This window comes from Dipodomys spectabilis, unplaced genomic scaffold, assembly GCF_019054845.1.
Source record: "Dipodomys spectabilis isolate Male_0828 unplaced genomic scaffold, ASM1905484v1 ptg000234l, whole genome shotgun sequence".
NCBI lineage: Eukaryota > Metazoa > Chordata > Mammalia > Rodentia > Heteromyidae > Dipodomys > Dipodomys spectabilis.
The window spans coordinates 1,345,213-1,361,221 of record NW_024870911.1 but is presented as its reverse complement, the minus strand read 5'-3'; the positions used below and the strand labels follow the sequence as shown (position 1 = coordinate 1,361,221).

The 16,009-nt window shown below is 35.1% G+C and overlaps 1 protein-coding gene across 3 annotated transcripts in view; it reads right to left on the bottom strand.

Moving 5' to 3' along the window:
• Positions 1–16,009, bottom strand: part of Ppp1r12a (protein phosphatase 1 regulatory subunit 12A) — a 108,790-nt gene that overhangs the window by 27,021 nt on the left and 65,760 nt on the right. For 2 of the 3 annotated variants that reach the window (XM_042699169.1, XM_042699171.1), the window contains exons 7-12: positions 15,094–15,182; positions 14,825–14,982; positions 8,975–9,099; positions 3,403–3,627; positions 1,887–1,981; positions 562–666 (exon numbers count right to left, since the gene is read on the bottom strand). In XM_042699169.1, the coding sequence (XP_042555103.1) occupies positions 562–666; positions 1,887–1,981; positions 3,403–3,627; positions 8,975–9,099; positions 14,825–14,982; positions 15,094–15,182 (797 nt within the window). The remainder of the gene's footprint in view (positions 1–561; positions 667–1,886; positions 1,982–3,402; positions 3,628–8,974; positions 9,100–14,824; positions 14,983–15,093; positions 15,183–16,009) is intronic. The other variant, XM_042699170.1, reaches the window with a different exon arrangement.

The following is a 16,009-nucleotide window of genomic DNA, read 5'->3' as shown; positions in this document are numbered from 1 at the left end:
CTTATGCTTCCTTCCAAGCCTTTCAATAAAAGACAAAGATGATATAATTTCGTATTTTATATTTTTGGAGTATTTGGGCTCATATGATCATGTTAATCTAAACCTAACAAAAAAACCCTTTGATTAAAGTGAAACCCTTGCCTTTTGGGAGAAAATGTTTTTATACTGAGTCAAATCCCTAGGAGTAACCTATGCTTATATGACAATCATATCCTTTATTTTCCCCTAGTTGCTTTTGGTAGGGGACTCAATTAGAGGCTTCTCCCCCTCTCTAATATGATAATATCAACATTCTAAATGGAGGCATTTTTTATTGCTCTGAGGTGTAGAAGTAGAAACTGTCTATATCATAAGTTATGGCTAGTTGTTTTATGAATTACACAAGAATTAAAAGCATGCCAGAGCACATCATTATGATCTTTATACATTGTATCTTTACATCAAGTTGACTTAAAGAAAAGTTAAAGAACATAATAACAACACAGAGGAATCCAAAACCTAACTACCCATGTATTTTAAATCAATAAATAAAAAACAATTAAGAACTGTATTATTTATTACCTTTTATGGTAAGTGGATCCTTCATTAATTGAGCTATTTTTTTTAAGATCATCTTCCCATTTTCTTCTTGTATAAGAACTACTTGTTCGCAAACTTGAAGATTCTCTGTGAAAAGAACATTCTTCAGAGTCTGGTACATAATTTAAAAATAGGATTAAAAAAGGTGTACATGGCTGGGTACCAGTGGCTCATGCCTGTAATCCAAGCTACTCAAAGAGGCTGAGACTGAGGACTGTGGTTCAAAGCCAGCCTGGGCAGGAAAGTCCACAAGACTCTTATGCCCAATAACCTACTCAGAAAAAGCTGGAAATGGCACTGTGGCTCAAGTGGTAGTGTGCTAATCTTGGGCCCAAAAAGGCTTAAGGACAGTACCCAAACCCTGTGTTCAAGCCCCAGGACAGGCAAAAAAAAAAAAAAAGAAAAGAAAAGGTATACACTAATAAATATCAGAAGTAGAAATTAGGACTCTACTTTGGAAAAATTCTTTACATCAAATAGTGAATGTAATTATATTTTAAAGACTGTCCCTGAATATAAAGAAAAAAATGTTATGATCACAAAATATTGTGATTCATAGCATATCTACAGCATTAAGTCAGTAGCATGGAGAGATACAAACACTTTAATCAGAAAAAATGTGGTCTTTGGAATATTATACTGGCAAAAATAATGGTTATTGGGCTGGGAAGGTGACTCAGTGGAAGAGCGTTGGCCTTGCATGCCTGAGGCCCTGGGTTCGATTCCTCAGCACCACATAAGCAAAAAGAAAAAAGCCGGAAGTGGCACTGTGGCTCAAGTGGTAGAGCGTTAGCCTTGAGCTGAAGAGCTGAGGGACAGTGCCCAGGTCCAGAGTTCAAGCCCCACGACCGGACCCCCCCCAAAAAAAGGTTATTAAAAGTATAAATATAGCTGGGTGTGGTGACTCACATCTGTTATCCTAGCTACTTAGGAGGCTGAGATCTGAAGATCTAGGTTCAAAGCTAGCCTAGACAGGAAAGGCTGTGAAACTCTTATCTCCAACAAACCACTCAGAAAACCAGAAGTGGCGTTATGGCTCAAGTGGTAGAGCGCTAGCCTTGAGCTGAAGAGCTGAGGGACAGTGCCCAGGCCCAGACTTCAAACCCCACGACCAACCTCCTCCCCCCCCCCAAAAAAAAGTATAAATATATATGAAACTGTACCTCCTCAGGATCATGTATTTGGTATTCTATCAGGAAACATCTCTTTCCCAAATCCATATCCTATACAATTATAATGCTCATATATTATCTCTGATTCTTGATAGCAAGGAACAAATGAACAAAGGAAGCACATAATGAACTCACCTATTTTCCTTCTCTTCAATATCAGATGTACTGGCTAATCGTCTTGGTATTGTGGGCGCAACATATGCAAGCCTTGTTCCTTTACTATCTTTCTCCTATACAACAGGAAAACAATAAATGAAAAATAATTTTTGGGCTGATTATCAGCTCTACTGAAAAGGTTATTTTACAATGCATAATCACATGGCCATCTTAATTTGCTTTGTAATATTCCCACAGTTCTTAGCTTAATGTCAAAAATGATAAAAATCGCATCAGATACTACATACACATACATACATTGAAGATTTGTCTGCCCAAGCTAATTTTTTCCATTCTGTTTAAGTTTAAAGTTAGAAAATAATTCAACATTTCTCTAAATGTGGTTTAGAGTATGTGGTGACAGTGAGACTGAGAAATTGTTGGTAACATAAAATACCTAAAAAATTTAAAGAAATAAACAGAAAAAAAGATGGGGGAGGGAGGGAGGAGCTGTGGAGATGGGGAAGGAAGGGATGGTAGGGGAAAAACAAAGGAGGGAGTAACAATGCTCGATAGGAAATGTAGTCATTATCTTGCTCATGTAACTGTAACCCCTCTGAACACTATTTTTACAATAAAAAATAGTAAACAAAATTAAAATTAACTTTAACCTCAGAATTTCTGATATAAGGAAACAGTGACAATGCAGGGGTATGGATCAAAAAATAGGAATTTATATATGTTTAAAGTCTAAGTACAGATCACACAGTAAAAAAAAAAAAAATAGAGGGGCTGGGAAGGTGGCTCAGTGGTAGCGTGCTTGCCTTGCATGCCTGAGGCCCTGGGTTCGATTCCTCAGCACCACATAAGCAAAAAGGAAAAAGCCGGAAGTGGCGCTGTGGCTCAAGTGGTAGAGTGCTAGCCTTGAGCTGAAGAGCTGAGGGTCAGCGCCCAGGCCCAGAGTTCAGGCCCCATGACTGGACCCAAAAAAAAAAAAAAATAGAATCTAGCCATATAAAATAGCACTGAATAAATTGCAATATACCAATGTAGTGTGTTATTAATACTGCCTCTCAAAATATAATCAAAACTACTCACTACAACACGTAGCTAGCGGCTTAGAATGTAGCAAACCAAACGCTGGTAAAGAAAGTGCAGATACTGGGTGAATATAACCTATAAGCATTCACATTCTACAAAAGAAAATGTGTTTTTAAACTTTGGAAAACGTATTGAATAATAATGAAACAAACCTACTTGTTGGTAGACTTGTTTCATTATTATTATAATAAATATAATATTATTATTCTATTATAAGAGGACAAAAGATTTTAATTGAAAGTATTCCTAAAGTTAATGTTTTGATCAATCACATCTGATCTTCTCAGTACTTAAGTATTTAAGTATCTGCCTCACGTAGGTTCTGTACGTTCTGTATTTAAAAAATCATTACAACAGGTGAATTTATCTGATACGATATAGATACCTCATTGAAAATGTATCAGGTTTGACTCTGTTGGAGGTTTTATAAAAACCAGATGATGAAATGAATTACCTTTTCTTTATTATCCAAAGAGGAGGAAAGTCTGGGACTTGAAGCTGAACGTATAACTCCTGCAGTATCTTTTTCTTTCTGAGCTTCTTTTGCTGCTGTGATTTCAGCAAGTGCACCATAACTTCCAGTCTTTCTAAGTCCTAATCTCCAAGATGCAGGTGACTCATCTTTTCTTTCTTCTTCTTTGGGAGAAACTTTTGTAGTTGTAGTAGAGGTTGGAAACTGTTGTTATTGTTTTTAAATAAAGGGGGAGGGAAATGAATTATCAAAACTGATTATTTCTTAATTTGGAAAAGGTAAGTTTACAAATAAAGGCTAAAATTGTAGTTAATAATTTCAGAAGGAAATTTTTTTTTACCAAGTATGTTAATGTCTTAGTCAAAAATATAAAAATCAGAAACTGAAAAGGTAATAGACTGCTTTTCCAGAGGTTAGATTTAAGAAAACACACTACACACTTATTATCACACAGGAAAATTATGATAGAGACATAGAAAACAGAAATAAGCACGCAGTAAGGACTTAAAATCATGCATCTTTGGAACCAATGTTTGTATTAAACTTGTTATGTTGTAACCTAATATACGTTCTTGCACATAGAGATGCCTCACCATAGATTTTTCGCCCTTACTGGGCACCAGCACAATGCCAGTTTTGCGCAAGCCCTGCCTCCATGATGCAGGATTTACTGATTCCACCACAGGCATGAGAGAAGCAATGAAATCAAACTAAAGCCAATTGAAATAAGACAGGTAAGGAGTTATAGACTGAAAGCATGAAAACAGAAAAGGGAAGTTAAGAGCATAAAATACTGTTTTTTTGTCCATTTTAAACAGGGTTTATAGTAAGTTAATGCCCTAAAATTGAAAAATGACCTAATCTTTGAAAAGTAATGGGGGCAAGTTTTAATTTTAGCATGAGGCAATCAGAACCAATCTAACAGAAACTTAAAACTAGCTAATGGAGCAGACAAGAGTATTGCTTATGTCTGAACAAATTATGGCATTTGAAATTTGTTTTGATTCTTAAGTGCCAACACAATAAATCTGAAAACTGGAATTTTCTAAGTAATGTTTAATGCAATAATATCTTAAATTTATTATTTAATTTTCACACATAAATTGAGTTAGCTTAATTCAAAACTTTTTTATGCACAAATAACAATCCCATTTTTAGGACTTTGCAACAGTCTTAAAAATGTACCATCTGCTATCTTTAAATAGTTTACTTCATCAACTTCTAGAATTGAAATGGTTAACCATATCAAATAGTTAATTATAGATTGTTTACAGCAATTAGATAGTTGCTATAGTTACCTAAGACTGCTGATAAAAATTTTTGTTTTGTATTTATTGTTAAACTTTGCTATAATTAGTAGGCTTTTCAACTTTAGTTATAGTTCCTATGATGCCAGAGAACTAATTCATGAATAAAATTATTGTAGTTTCAGTAATTAATCTGTCTCAATAGGTTCTATGTATTTCTCGGTTCCTCAGATGTATATTCAAATATCTCAGGATATTGTAACAAAGTCACAGGGGGTTCTCCATTGAATATGTTGTGAGAATCTAGCCTCAACTCCCATTTCCAGCATGAAAAATGTTTCTCTTCCTTATTTTTCCCTAGTTTAATTTTATTCCACTAAAATCCTTGCTAAAACTAAGTAATTTTTTTTTAAAGTTATGAAACGTGGGCTGGGAATGTGGCTACCAAGCATGAAACCTCGGGTTCGATTCTTCAGTACCACATAAACAGAAAAGGCCAGAAATGGCACTGGGGTTCAAGAGGTAGAGTGTTAGCCTTCAGCAAAAGAAGCTCAGGGACAGTGCACAGGCCCTGAGTTCAAGCCCCAGGACTGGCAACCACTCTCCCCCCCTCAAAAACAAAACAGTTGTGAAACGTAACATCTCTTGGGAGCTACAAAACTTACATTGTTAACTTACTTGAACCTAAGTTGCTTAATATGTAAGACAAACATCTGTTTTTCTCCTTTCCTTTTTCTAGGACCTTACTGGGTAGCCATGGCTGGCCTTAAACTCATGATTCTCCTGCTTCAACCTCCCAAATGATGTGCCACCAACATCAACTATAAACAGTTATTTCGTTTGGCTAAGTAGTAGTGTGTGGGGGAAAAAAACCTACTGAAACACTAGTATGGTTCCACAGACCAATAAATGCTGAGATCGCTGTAATATTCTATGGAGAATGACAGGCTTTATAAACTATTGTTTATTGATCTGAGTTTAAAGGGCTAGACTGTGTTTTGGGTTTTGTAGACCACAGATAATATATAAATGAATGAAAGTGGTTATATTCTAGTAAAAAAAAAACTGAGGGGAACAACTTGGATCACAAAGTAGTCTTTTTTTTCCTCAACCATTTAACAATATTAAAACCATTCTGCGCTTGTGGGCTACACAAAAACAGGTAGTAAACCAGTTTTAGCCTACCAGCCATGGGTTGTCAAACCTACCCAGATTCTTCCTGCTCACCAAACCTGAGATGTTTTTCTTCTATGATAAAATAGAAATAATGAATAATACTTACTTACTGTTAAAATAAAAACCTACAGGTAGCCAATACTTAAAACCTACATGTAACCAATTATTTACTAGAGTCTGGCCCTAAGGTTAAGTGCTTGATATGGGTTGTCTTATTTAACCCTTCAACTATCCAGTGGATACTATTATTAGGCTAGAGTTGTCAAAATTGAGGTGGTAAACAGCAATTCTGAAATAGGTATTTGTTGCACTGTTAAGATGACATATTCTGCCTAAAATGAATTTGGATTAAGTACTGGTTCAGTGTTTAAAGCACATTTTGATTTTACTTGGTACATAAATAAAGCTTTCTGCAATGTTTAATAAGACCTTCTACTTGTAATTTTTCTTCTTTTGTTTACTGTATTTTGACTTTCCTATTCTTCTGACCACTCCATTTTAAGGTTTTTATTCCTTCCTATTAACAATTTTCCCTTTTCTAGCTCTGTAACACAAGTATTTCTCAGTTTGTTCTCTGATATCCCACTTTTCCTTTCTACTTTCTTCTGAGGGTAGGGATGAGGGTCTTTTCTATTTCATCAGGCTAACTATTAATTCTATTTAGCCTATGTTCAAATTTGATATTCTCCACTTACTGTAAAATTTCTAGTCCTGAATTTCTATTTATTGGCAAAAGAGTTATTTGACAATAGTAGGACAACTGCTTAGTTAAGTAATAAAGACAGCTCGAGTTTCTTGCCCAAATATAATTACAGGCAAGGAGTTTCTGACAACTTGTGATTAATTCTATGCTTTTAATAGCCAATAAAAAAAAAAAAAAAAAACGAAAAGATGGAATAAATTTAGTATTCACTGAAGTACATGGAAGTTCTAAAAGTACATTAAATTTTAATTCAATTAAAGCTTGGTGGTATTAGTTACAACATAATAATAGTCTTCAAAATTATGCAGACAAAGCCGGTGCCAGTGGCTCATGCCTGTAATCCTAGCTACTTAAGTGGCTGAGATCTGAGGATCATGGTTCAAAGCCAGCCCGGGCAGGAGAGTCCGTCAGACTCTTATCTCCCTCTTATCTCCAACAAAACACTCAGAAAAATTGGAAGTGCCCAGGCCCAGAATTCAAGCCCTATGACTAATAAAAAAAAATAAAAATAAAATAAATTATGCAGGAAAATTCTTTCTGGACTATTTCATATTAAAATATATACAATTATGACTTAATGAACATAGGTTCTAACTGAATTCAAGAAGCTCTAAGTTCTGGAATACAGAAGGAAAGCGTTTATTCAAATTTAGTATTTAATGTACCAGTGAAAGCCACTCAGTTTTCCTGCTAAGAATTTATGTAACTCTTTTTCTTTTGGAAGAGTTAGAGAGCAGGATTAAGTCTAATAGTATACAGTTTCAATTTTTTTCTATTGTATGTATTTTTTAATTTATGGATCTTGAGAGCCTGTTTGGAGGTTCTAGAAAGGGACCATGGCTACTCGTATACCCTTGACTGAAGTACAGTCCTCCTCTATCGGGTATGGTTGTCCTTTTCGACAGAGCACGCAGTCTCGGGAGGGATACACATGGAGAGATGAGGGAGAGCCAGATCAGCTGAATCAACCCTGGTGACCAATAGGGTGACAGACGTCACAGCCAGATTGCCCTCAGATACAGTATTTTGTAATTTATATAATCTACATGTGACTACCTTGAGCAAGACTGGCAACATAATAAAATGCAGGGATTATAGTCAGCTATCCAATTTATGCAACCCAAATACCATGAGACAATCAACAAAAATGCCTAAAGGCAGAGGTATGGCAATTATACTCCCCTGTACAGTCTTTGAGTGGATCCTGAGTTTGAAGAAATAGGCTGTAAGAAAATATTACTAGAAGTGCAACTGGGATCATCTGAGCATGTATATTAGTGAATGTAGATAACAGTACTGTATAAAAATTAGATTTTCTAATTATAATCACTGTATTGTATGAATAAAGGAGCATTTTTAAGGAAAAATACATATTGACATATTTAGTAACAGTTTTATGACTAGTCGGTTATTCAATGTTTTGGAAAAAAGCTTATATGTATACAGAAGGGGATAAACATGCTCACTGTAATTTATGGCTAGTGATGAGAAAGCTTTATAAAGAGATAGTAGATTCTAGCTACTCAAGTGTCTGAAATCTAAGATTAATGGCTTGAAACTAATGAGCAGAAAAGTCCATGAGTCTCCAACTAACCTGTAAAAAGCCAGAAATGCAACAGTGGCTCAAAGGGGAGAATGCTAGTTCTGAATGAATAAGACAAAGAACAGCACCTAGGCCCTGAGTTCAAGTCCTACTAGGGAAAAGGAAACTCCTTATAAAGATGACCACACTTACTGGAAAACACTGCATTAGTGGAGAACAGAGACATAAGAGAAACAGAGAGGAATGGAAAAAAAAATCTAACATTTTGGAAGTACATTTAATCAACCACCAGCTGTCTATCAGCCAACCCAACTGACTTTACCTTTGATAATCCTGTTTTGTGACAGAAGAAGAAGACAAAAATGGCATTCAACACCCTAACAACTGAGAAGCAGTGGGCAAGGCTGCTCTCTGGTTTGTAAATCTCAGTGTTTGGGTTCTCACTGGCATCCCATAGGGGAATCTGTACTGAGTAGTAGGAAAGTCTAGATATTGGCTTCTCTCACTGCCTTTTCAGGACCTACTTACCCATTTGAGAAATTATCAATACACATCTCTATTAACAGAGATAAAGGATATAAAACCCAAGCTCTCAAAATAAAAATTCAATAGGAATAATAAGTACTGTAACCACTGGTTCTCCTATTATGAAAGTCTTTCTTCTTGCCATTTATTTTAACAATTACAATAATCATTAAGTATCAAATGTAATATCAATTACAAAAAGAATTTTTAAAAAGTAGATTTTTTTAAAAAAGGTTCAGAGAAAAACGTATGTTTTGGAGGAAAAAAAAGCCTACAAAATTCAGAACTGTTTTAATGAGTTAGTCCAAATCGCACTTAAAACAAAACTCATGTATTTTTGGAAAATACAATTTGGCTTACCTTCTTAATAGGTGAGGTGGGTGTCCCTTGACTGGATGACAAAGTAGGTGTTGTAACAGCTACAGGAGCTGCTTGTGTACTACAAGTGTTGGCATTAGTTACAGAAGCCACTGGTTTTGTCTTATCTATTTAAAACAAACAAAAACTGGAGTCAACATTTTATTTGAATTTGGGTTCAATGACTATCTTTTCCTACTAGTCTTTACACAGTAAATTCCTTAAAAAATAGTTTTAAGGAGTGTCTAGAAATGTGTCTACCTATATGCTGAAGTAAGTACTTTACCAATTAAAAAAAACACAAGTCTTCTGAGAATAAAAGATACAAACACGGGCTGGGAAGGTGGCTCAGTGGTAGAGTGTTTGCCTTGCATTCATGAGGCCCTGGGTTCGATTCCTTAGCACCACATAAGCAAAAAGAAAAAAAGCCGGAAGTGGCGCTGTGGCTCAAGTGGTAGAGTGCTAGCCTTAAGCTGAAGAGCTGAGGGACAGCGCCCAGGCCCAGAGTTCAGGCCCCACGACTGTACCCCCCGCCCCCCAAAAAAAAGATACAAACACAACCAATTCTGTACTTTTAAAATGAAAGAAGTAGGCTCAGCATAGTGGCGCTTACCTTCCTATCTATAATCTCAGTAACTGTGAAGGAAGAAATTGAGAGGACTGCAGTTTGAGACCAGCTTGGGGAAAAATACAGTGAACTCCCTATCTCAAGAAATAAGCAAAGTGCTGGTAGTACCCACCAGTTGAGAAGAAAGTACTGCTTATTTGAAAGTCTGATCTGGGGGAAACACAGAAGACTCAGAAATAACTAAAGCAAAAAAGGCTCAAATGTGGCTCAAGTAATTTAGATCTGGTTAGCAAGTACAAGGCTTGAGTTCAAACTCCCATATTGTGAAAACAAAACTCAGGAAAATGAAATACAAACTAAAATTCAAAGAGTTTAAGATTTAAATTTGAATGCATAAAAGCAATATAACTTAAAAATTAAAATAGCTAACTATGAAAGTTCCTAATGATAAACAGTATTATTGGTGATCTAAAACTCTGGTTTGGTTTGGAAGGCACTGAGTGTGAACTGAGTGCATGTGCTAGGCAGGTGTTTTAGTACTTGACCCCATGCTTACATTCTTTTTTTGCTTTCAGTTTTTTTGTAAGGTCTTGTGTGTTTGCCCAGGGTCCATCTTGGACTGTGATTCTTCTGAGTAAGACTGACATCTCAAGTACAAGGAGTTACAGATGGCTTGTTGAGATGGAAATCTCATTAACTTCTTGCCCAGACTGGCCCTTCAACAACAATTTTCTTGATCTCTACCTTTATAGTAGCTGAGACTACAGTTATAAGCTACTTTGCATGGCTGATGGTTATTTATTTTAGGAAATACTGTTGGAGCCCCTTTATTTGATTTTAATGAATAATTTAAAAATGAAACCACAAACGCAAAGTCACACCATTTTTTCCTGCTACCTCTGAAATTTATAGATCATTTGGAAGCAATTAAAATATTTGATCGAGCTTCCATTTTCACGTATTTTACAAGAGAAAGGGTATTAAAAATAATGGGCTTGATAGTTATTTATAAAAGAATTTTAATGAAAAGCAGTTTTCATGTCAAAGTTTCCCAAGGAGATAATTTTACAGCAGAAGGGGTTGCTTTTTCAAGTTTGCCACCCAACTAGGTATGATAAACCTTTGTTGATATTGAAAATATTGAAAGTAGAAGCCATAGTATTTACATGATACAACTGTTGGTATGGTCAGTTTTCCTGGTACACCTCAGCATAAGCAAGAAGCACAAAATGATAAAGTACAAAGCCTCAGAGGAACATGTGAAGTCTGAGAGAAACTGAGCAGAGAATAACTGATATGTATAAATCTTAGGAACCAATACAAAGCAATCTGATATAGTTATAGAATTATTATTTATAGAATATCAGAGTTTAAAAACTATCCAGCTGAGACAGCCCAACTTTTCTCATGTCATAATCACCAACATTTCAACCAAAAGCTGTCAGGGAATTTACCAGTTAGTGATAACACTGGCCTAAGGTTAATTTCTCTTGTTTATTTAAAATAGCTCCTCATCTATGCTTGAGCAGTGAATTTATGTATATAAAGGTCTATTATAATGTTGGTTGCAGCACTATTCACTATAAACAAAATATGAAATCAGCCTAGATGACAAATGGATCAAAAAATCATTGTAGATATAGAGTGGAATTTTACTAATCCATTAAAGAATGATATTGAACCATTTGCAAAGAAGTGGAAGAACCTAGAAAAAAAAACCCTAGGGGAAAAAAGCATGTTAAGTGAAGTAAGTCAGGCCTAGAGAGAAAAAGGATGCATGTTTTCTCTCATATGTGGAAGCTAGAATTTACAAATAAATAAGTAAATACTTATGGTGGTATGCAAGTATACAAAAATGTATTAACGGAAACACAGTAGCCTTAGAAAAAGGCTCACAGTCCAACAAAATAAATACCAACAAATGGTATTGCACTCCCCTACTGGAAAGGGGAGTAGGTTTCAGGGAAAGGGTGTAGACAAATGAAAAGAGGAAAAGGGGGGAGAATATAGCCATAAAATTCAATATCTATCCTATAAAATCAAGAAAATTGAGCTTTTCTTAAAAGGGGTGAGGAACAATGATGAAAAAGTGACATTGATCAACATGAATTGTATTCATAAATTGCCTTGTTAAATGGCAACTCCTTTGTACAACTACTTAAAGGTAATAAAAATATATTCTAAACCAAGAGGGAAAAATTAGGAAAGAGTGAGGGAAAGGGTGAGACTGTCAAAAAAGAAATGTGGTCATTATCTGACATGTATAACTGTAACCCTTCTGCCTATCGCTTTTATAATAATGAAAATAAAACTTTAAAAAATCAGAAATCTTCTAAGGAAATGCTTGAACTTCTATTTCTTACATTTTACCACACTCAGTAACAAAGGACTTGGCATATGAATTAGGAGATCTGGATGCCAGTCCTGAGTTTTTTGTGTAGGGGAATATATGGTTTGATTTATAATGTTATGCTTTAACTACACTAAAAATCATGGCCTGTTTCTCATGAAGGACACCGAGTGCATAACAGTACCTTCAAATATTTGCAAAAATAAGTGTGTTGCCGGGTGCTGGTGGCTCACGCCTGTAATCCTAACTACTCAGGAGGCTGAGATCTGAGGCTCACAGTTCAAAGCCAGTCTGGTCAGGAAGGTCCATGAGACTCTTAGCTCCAATAAACTACTCAGAAAAAGCTGGGAAGTGGTGCTGTAGCTCAAGTAGTAGAGTGCTAGCCTTGAATAAAAAGAGGCTCAGAGACAGTGCCCAGGCCCCAAGTTCAAGCCCCAGTCGGGGGTGGCGGGGAGGGAGAAGTATATCAATACTAATGACATCTTCTCATGATAGTTTTTGCATTACCTAAGGAAATGGCGCAAATTTAAATGCTGTTAGGTAAATATGTACACTGATATTATTTAGATTAATAAATACTTCAATTTTACAAATTATAGGAGCTAACACTACAATGCAGTATATAGTATCCAGAGAAAGCAGTGATCTTTTTTTCTTTTTTCTTTTGTGCTAGTCATGGGACTTCAAGTCAAGGCCTAGCTTACCCTTCAGCATTTGTGTTCAAGACTACTGCTCTACACTTGAGCCACACCTCTACTTCAAGCTTTTTGGTAGTAGACCAGGAGGTTTTCCTGCCTGGGCTGGAAAAGTAGCTAGGATCCTCAGCTTCCTAAGAAGCTAGGATTATAGGCCTGAGCCATGGGTGCCTGAAAGCAATTTTCTTGATTTTATAGATAAGAAATTTCAAGTTAAATAAGTTAGGCAATATATACTTACTTGCATGAATGGATCAGTTCTTGTTCCTAAATGCTATACATGCAGATTTGCATATAATTTGCTTTTATAATTAGATATTTTAATTAGCATGCTATTCAAACACATTTTGACATTAATTGACTAGCTATCTCTCTAGTTCCCAATTTCCCCTAAATGATCATCCCAAAGGATATAATAGGATCATGTAACCAAACAATATGAAAGCAATGAAGTAAAATTTAAGTCTCTTAAATGACTATAATTTAGCTACTAGTTATTTCAGACTGTGTTTTACAGAAAAGAATTGTTGGAATGGGAATAATTTAGAAAATGTAAGAAACTGGGCTGGGAAGGTGGCTCAGTGGTTGAGCGCTTGCCTTGAATGCATGAGGGCCTAGGTTCGATTCCTCAGCACCACATAAGCAGAAAAAGCCAGAAGTGGCGCTGTGGCTCCAGTGGTAGAGCACTAGTCTTGAGCTGAAGAGCTGAGGGACAGTGCCCAGGCCTAGAGTTCAGGCCCGATAACCAACCAAAAAAGAAAAAAAAAAGAAAATGTAAAAAACAAAACACATTTTGGTTTACCAATGACCTCCAAATTCGTCCTGATAAAAAGTTTTTCAATGACCAAAAATATTAATAGAAATAGAATATTTTTTCTTGATAAAATCTGTTGAAATGATAGTTTTTAAATTTAAAACATGAAAATATTACTATTTCATTTAATTCATAATTTTGAGCTATTATCTGATACAGATTAAAAAATGTTATTCAATAAAAGCAACTAGTCTACAAAAATCTATAAAAACATACAACCAAGAAAAACAAAGAAGCTACAACCTTAGTAGCAAAAAGTGAAGAAATATAAATTGTTATAGTCATTTTTATAAAATAATTTGATAGTATCTATGAAAACTGAAAATGTATGCATCTTGTGACTAAATGATTCAATTTCTAAGTACATTAGAAAATCTCTTGCATATAAACACAAAAGACAAGTGGCTCATGCTTGTAATCCCATCTATTCATGAGTAGGTATCTGCAGGGTGGCTTGATGTTCAGGGTCAGCTGGGAAAAAGATTTAGTGAGACACTATTCCCACAGTAAGCTGGATGTGGTGGTGCATGCCTGTTATTCCAGCTATGTAGGAGGTAATTAGGATTGCTGTACAGGCTAGTCTGGGCTTTTAAAATGTGTATTATATTAGAAATAACAAGCAAAAAAGGGTTAGAAGGGAAATGTGTATTTGATGAAATACTAAGTAACAGTTACAGGGATAAATTACATTGAAATAGGTTCACTCATAGGTTAACGTAAACATTAAATCTTTAGTGAAAAGAAGCAGCTACATAACAATTCCTAGAATATAGAATTAAACACAGAATCAGAAAAGCTGTATATTACATGTAAAGCCTAGAAGATTACAGAGAAAACTAATGATAATGACGGTGTTTTGAAAAGAAGAAATTAAATTATTAAATTTTGGTAAAAGAAAACATGGTAAATAACATGAAAACAGCAACTATTAAGTTTAAGTCTTAATAGGCTGAATAGGTTTTTTTTTTTTAAACATTATATATATTTCTACATATACATATTTCTCAACATCCTCACAGGAAAACATCTGACTCAGCTCCTACTTATCATTTCTTAAAGGAGAAATTGGAATGCTGCTGGGACCACAGATTTTGGGCCCCAGAAAGCAGCAGCAGGAACATCATGAATTGCTGATAAGTCATTCAGAGTCTATCTGTCCCATGTACGAGAATCCTTACGGGAGTAAGGGAGTCTCAGAAGCCTCCACACCTTCAAATCTAAAATATAGGTCCGCAATGAGTAAAGGAATACAAGAGCCTCCAGGTGATTATCAGATATACAATTCACTAATATTCACTGAATGGTTTAGAAGCTAACTGAAAAAAAGTACCAAACCTATCTGAAAAGCTTAAAAACCAGGCCTGTTCTTGTATTACTTAAAAAAAATAAAATGCCACAGAAATTAATTTATCCTTCAAGTTTTCACCTGTTTCAGCTTCTGATTCTGAGTCATCTTCCTCATCTTCTTCACTAGAACAGCTAGATTCATCTTTCTTTCCTTCTTCTTCATCATCAACCTTCTCTTGTTCCAGAGATTCAATACGTGAAGCATTTTTCTCTGGTTCAATTATCAGTGTCTCTTTACTGTGAAAGGAAAACAGCATTCAAATTATTTTAAACACATAAAAAGTGTGTGAACACAGTTTCCTTCAGATCTGCAACACTAACAAAATCTGATTTTCACATTTTACTTACTTTTTAAAGGTCTTCTGTGATTGATTATTATCCATATTTGCAGTCGATTCAATCAGTGGAGACTTCTTATCCCGTTTTTCACTATGGAGCTTTATATAAAGTCATACAAAGGAAAATAAGAATATTATTAATAGGTAAAACATACTTTAAAATAACATGAGTATCTAAACCCTAATGTAAAAGCAGATAAATGATTTAAACTTTCACTGCCAAGAAAAAAATCTGAGCAAAGAAAAAAAGAAGACTAGATTAGTAAAAAGCTCTAAGCCAAACCAAGTTGAACTTTTTATATCCCTCCAAATAGTAAAGACCTATTATCTAATTAGGATGGCTAATGGCTTTTTTTTTTTTTTTTTTTTTTTTTTTTGCCATTCCTTGAGCTTGAATTCTGGGCCTGGGCACTGTCTCTGAGCTGTCTTTTGCTCAAGCTAGCACTCTACTTGAGCCACAGTACTATTTCCTGCTTTTTCTGTGGTTAACTAGAGATAAGAGTCTTACAGCAATCCTTAAATCTCAGCCTCCTGAGGCTTGAGTCACTGGCACCTGGCTGGCTAATGGCATTTTACTTATATTTGTTTCTTCATTATTTAAGTCCTTATATGTTTGCTATTAGAAGTCTGGGATTTTATAGTTTATACCTTCTAAGTAACTTTGCTTATAAGGTTACAAATACATGATAGTCTTGAGAATATACATATTATAGTTACCCATTTTGTGAGGAAATAGCATTAAGGATAGGAAACATTAAAGGTTAAGTGTCATCACTACTCATTTACAGTCTTCCATTGTTATTTAACATGATTGCTAGGAATAATTTAAAACAAAAAACTCCCTAAGAGTGCTTTTTAAGTGTTTGAAATACAAAAGTATTAAGAGAATTCATCCATATAGGCACGATTTAGGCATTTATCAAACA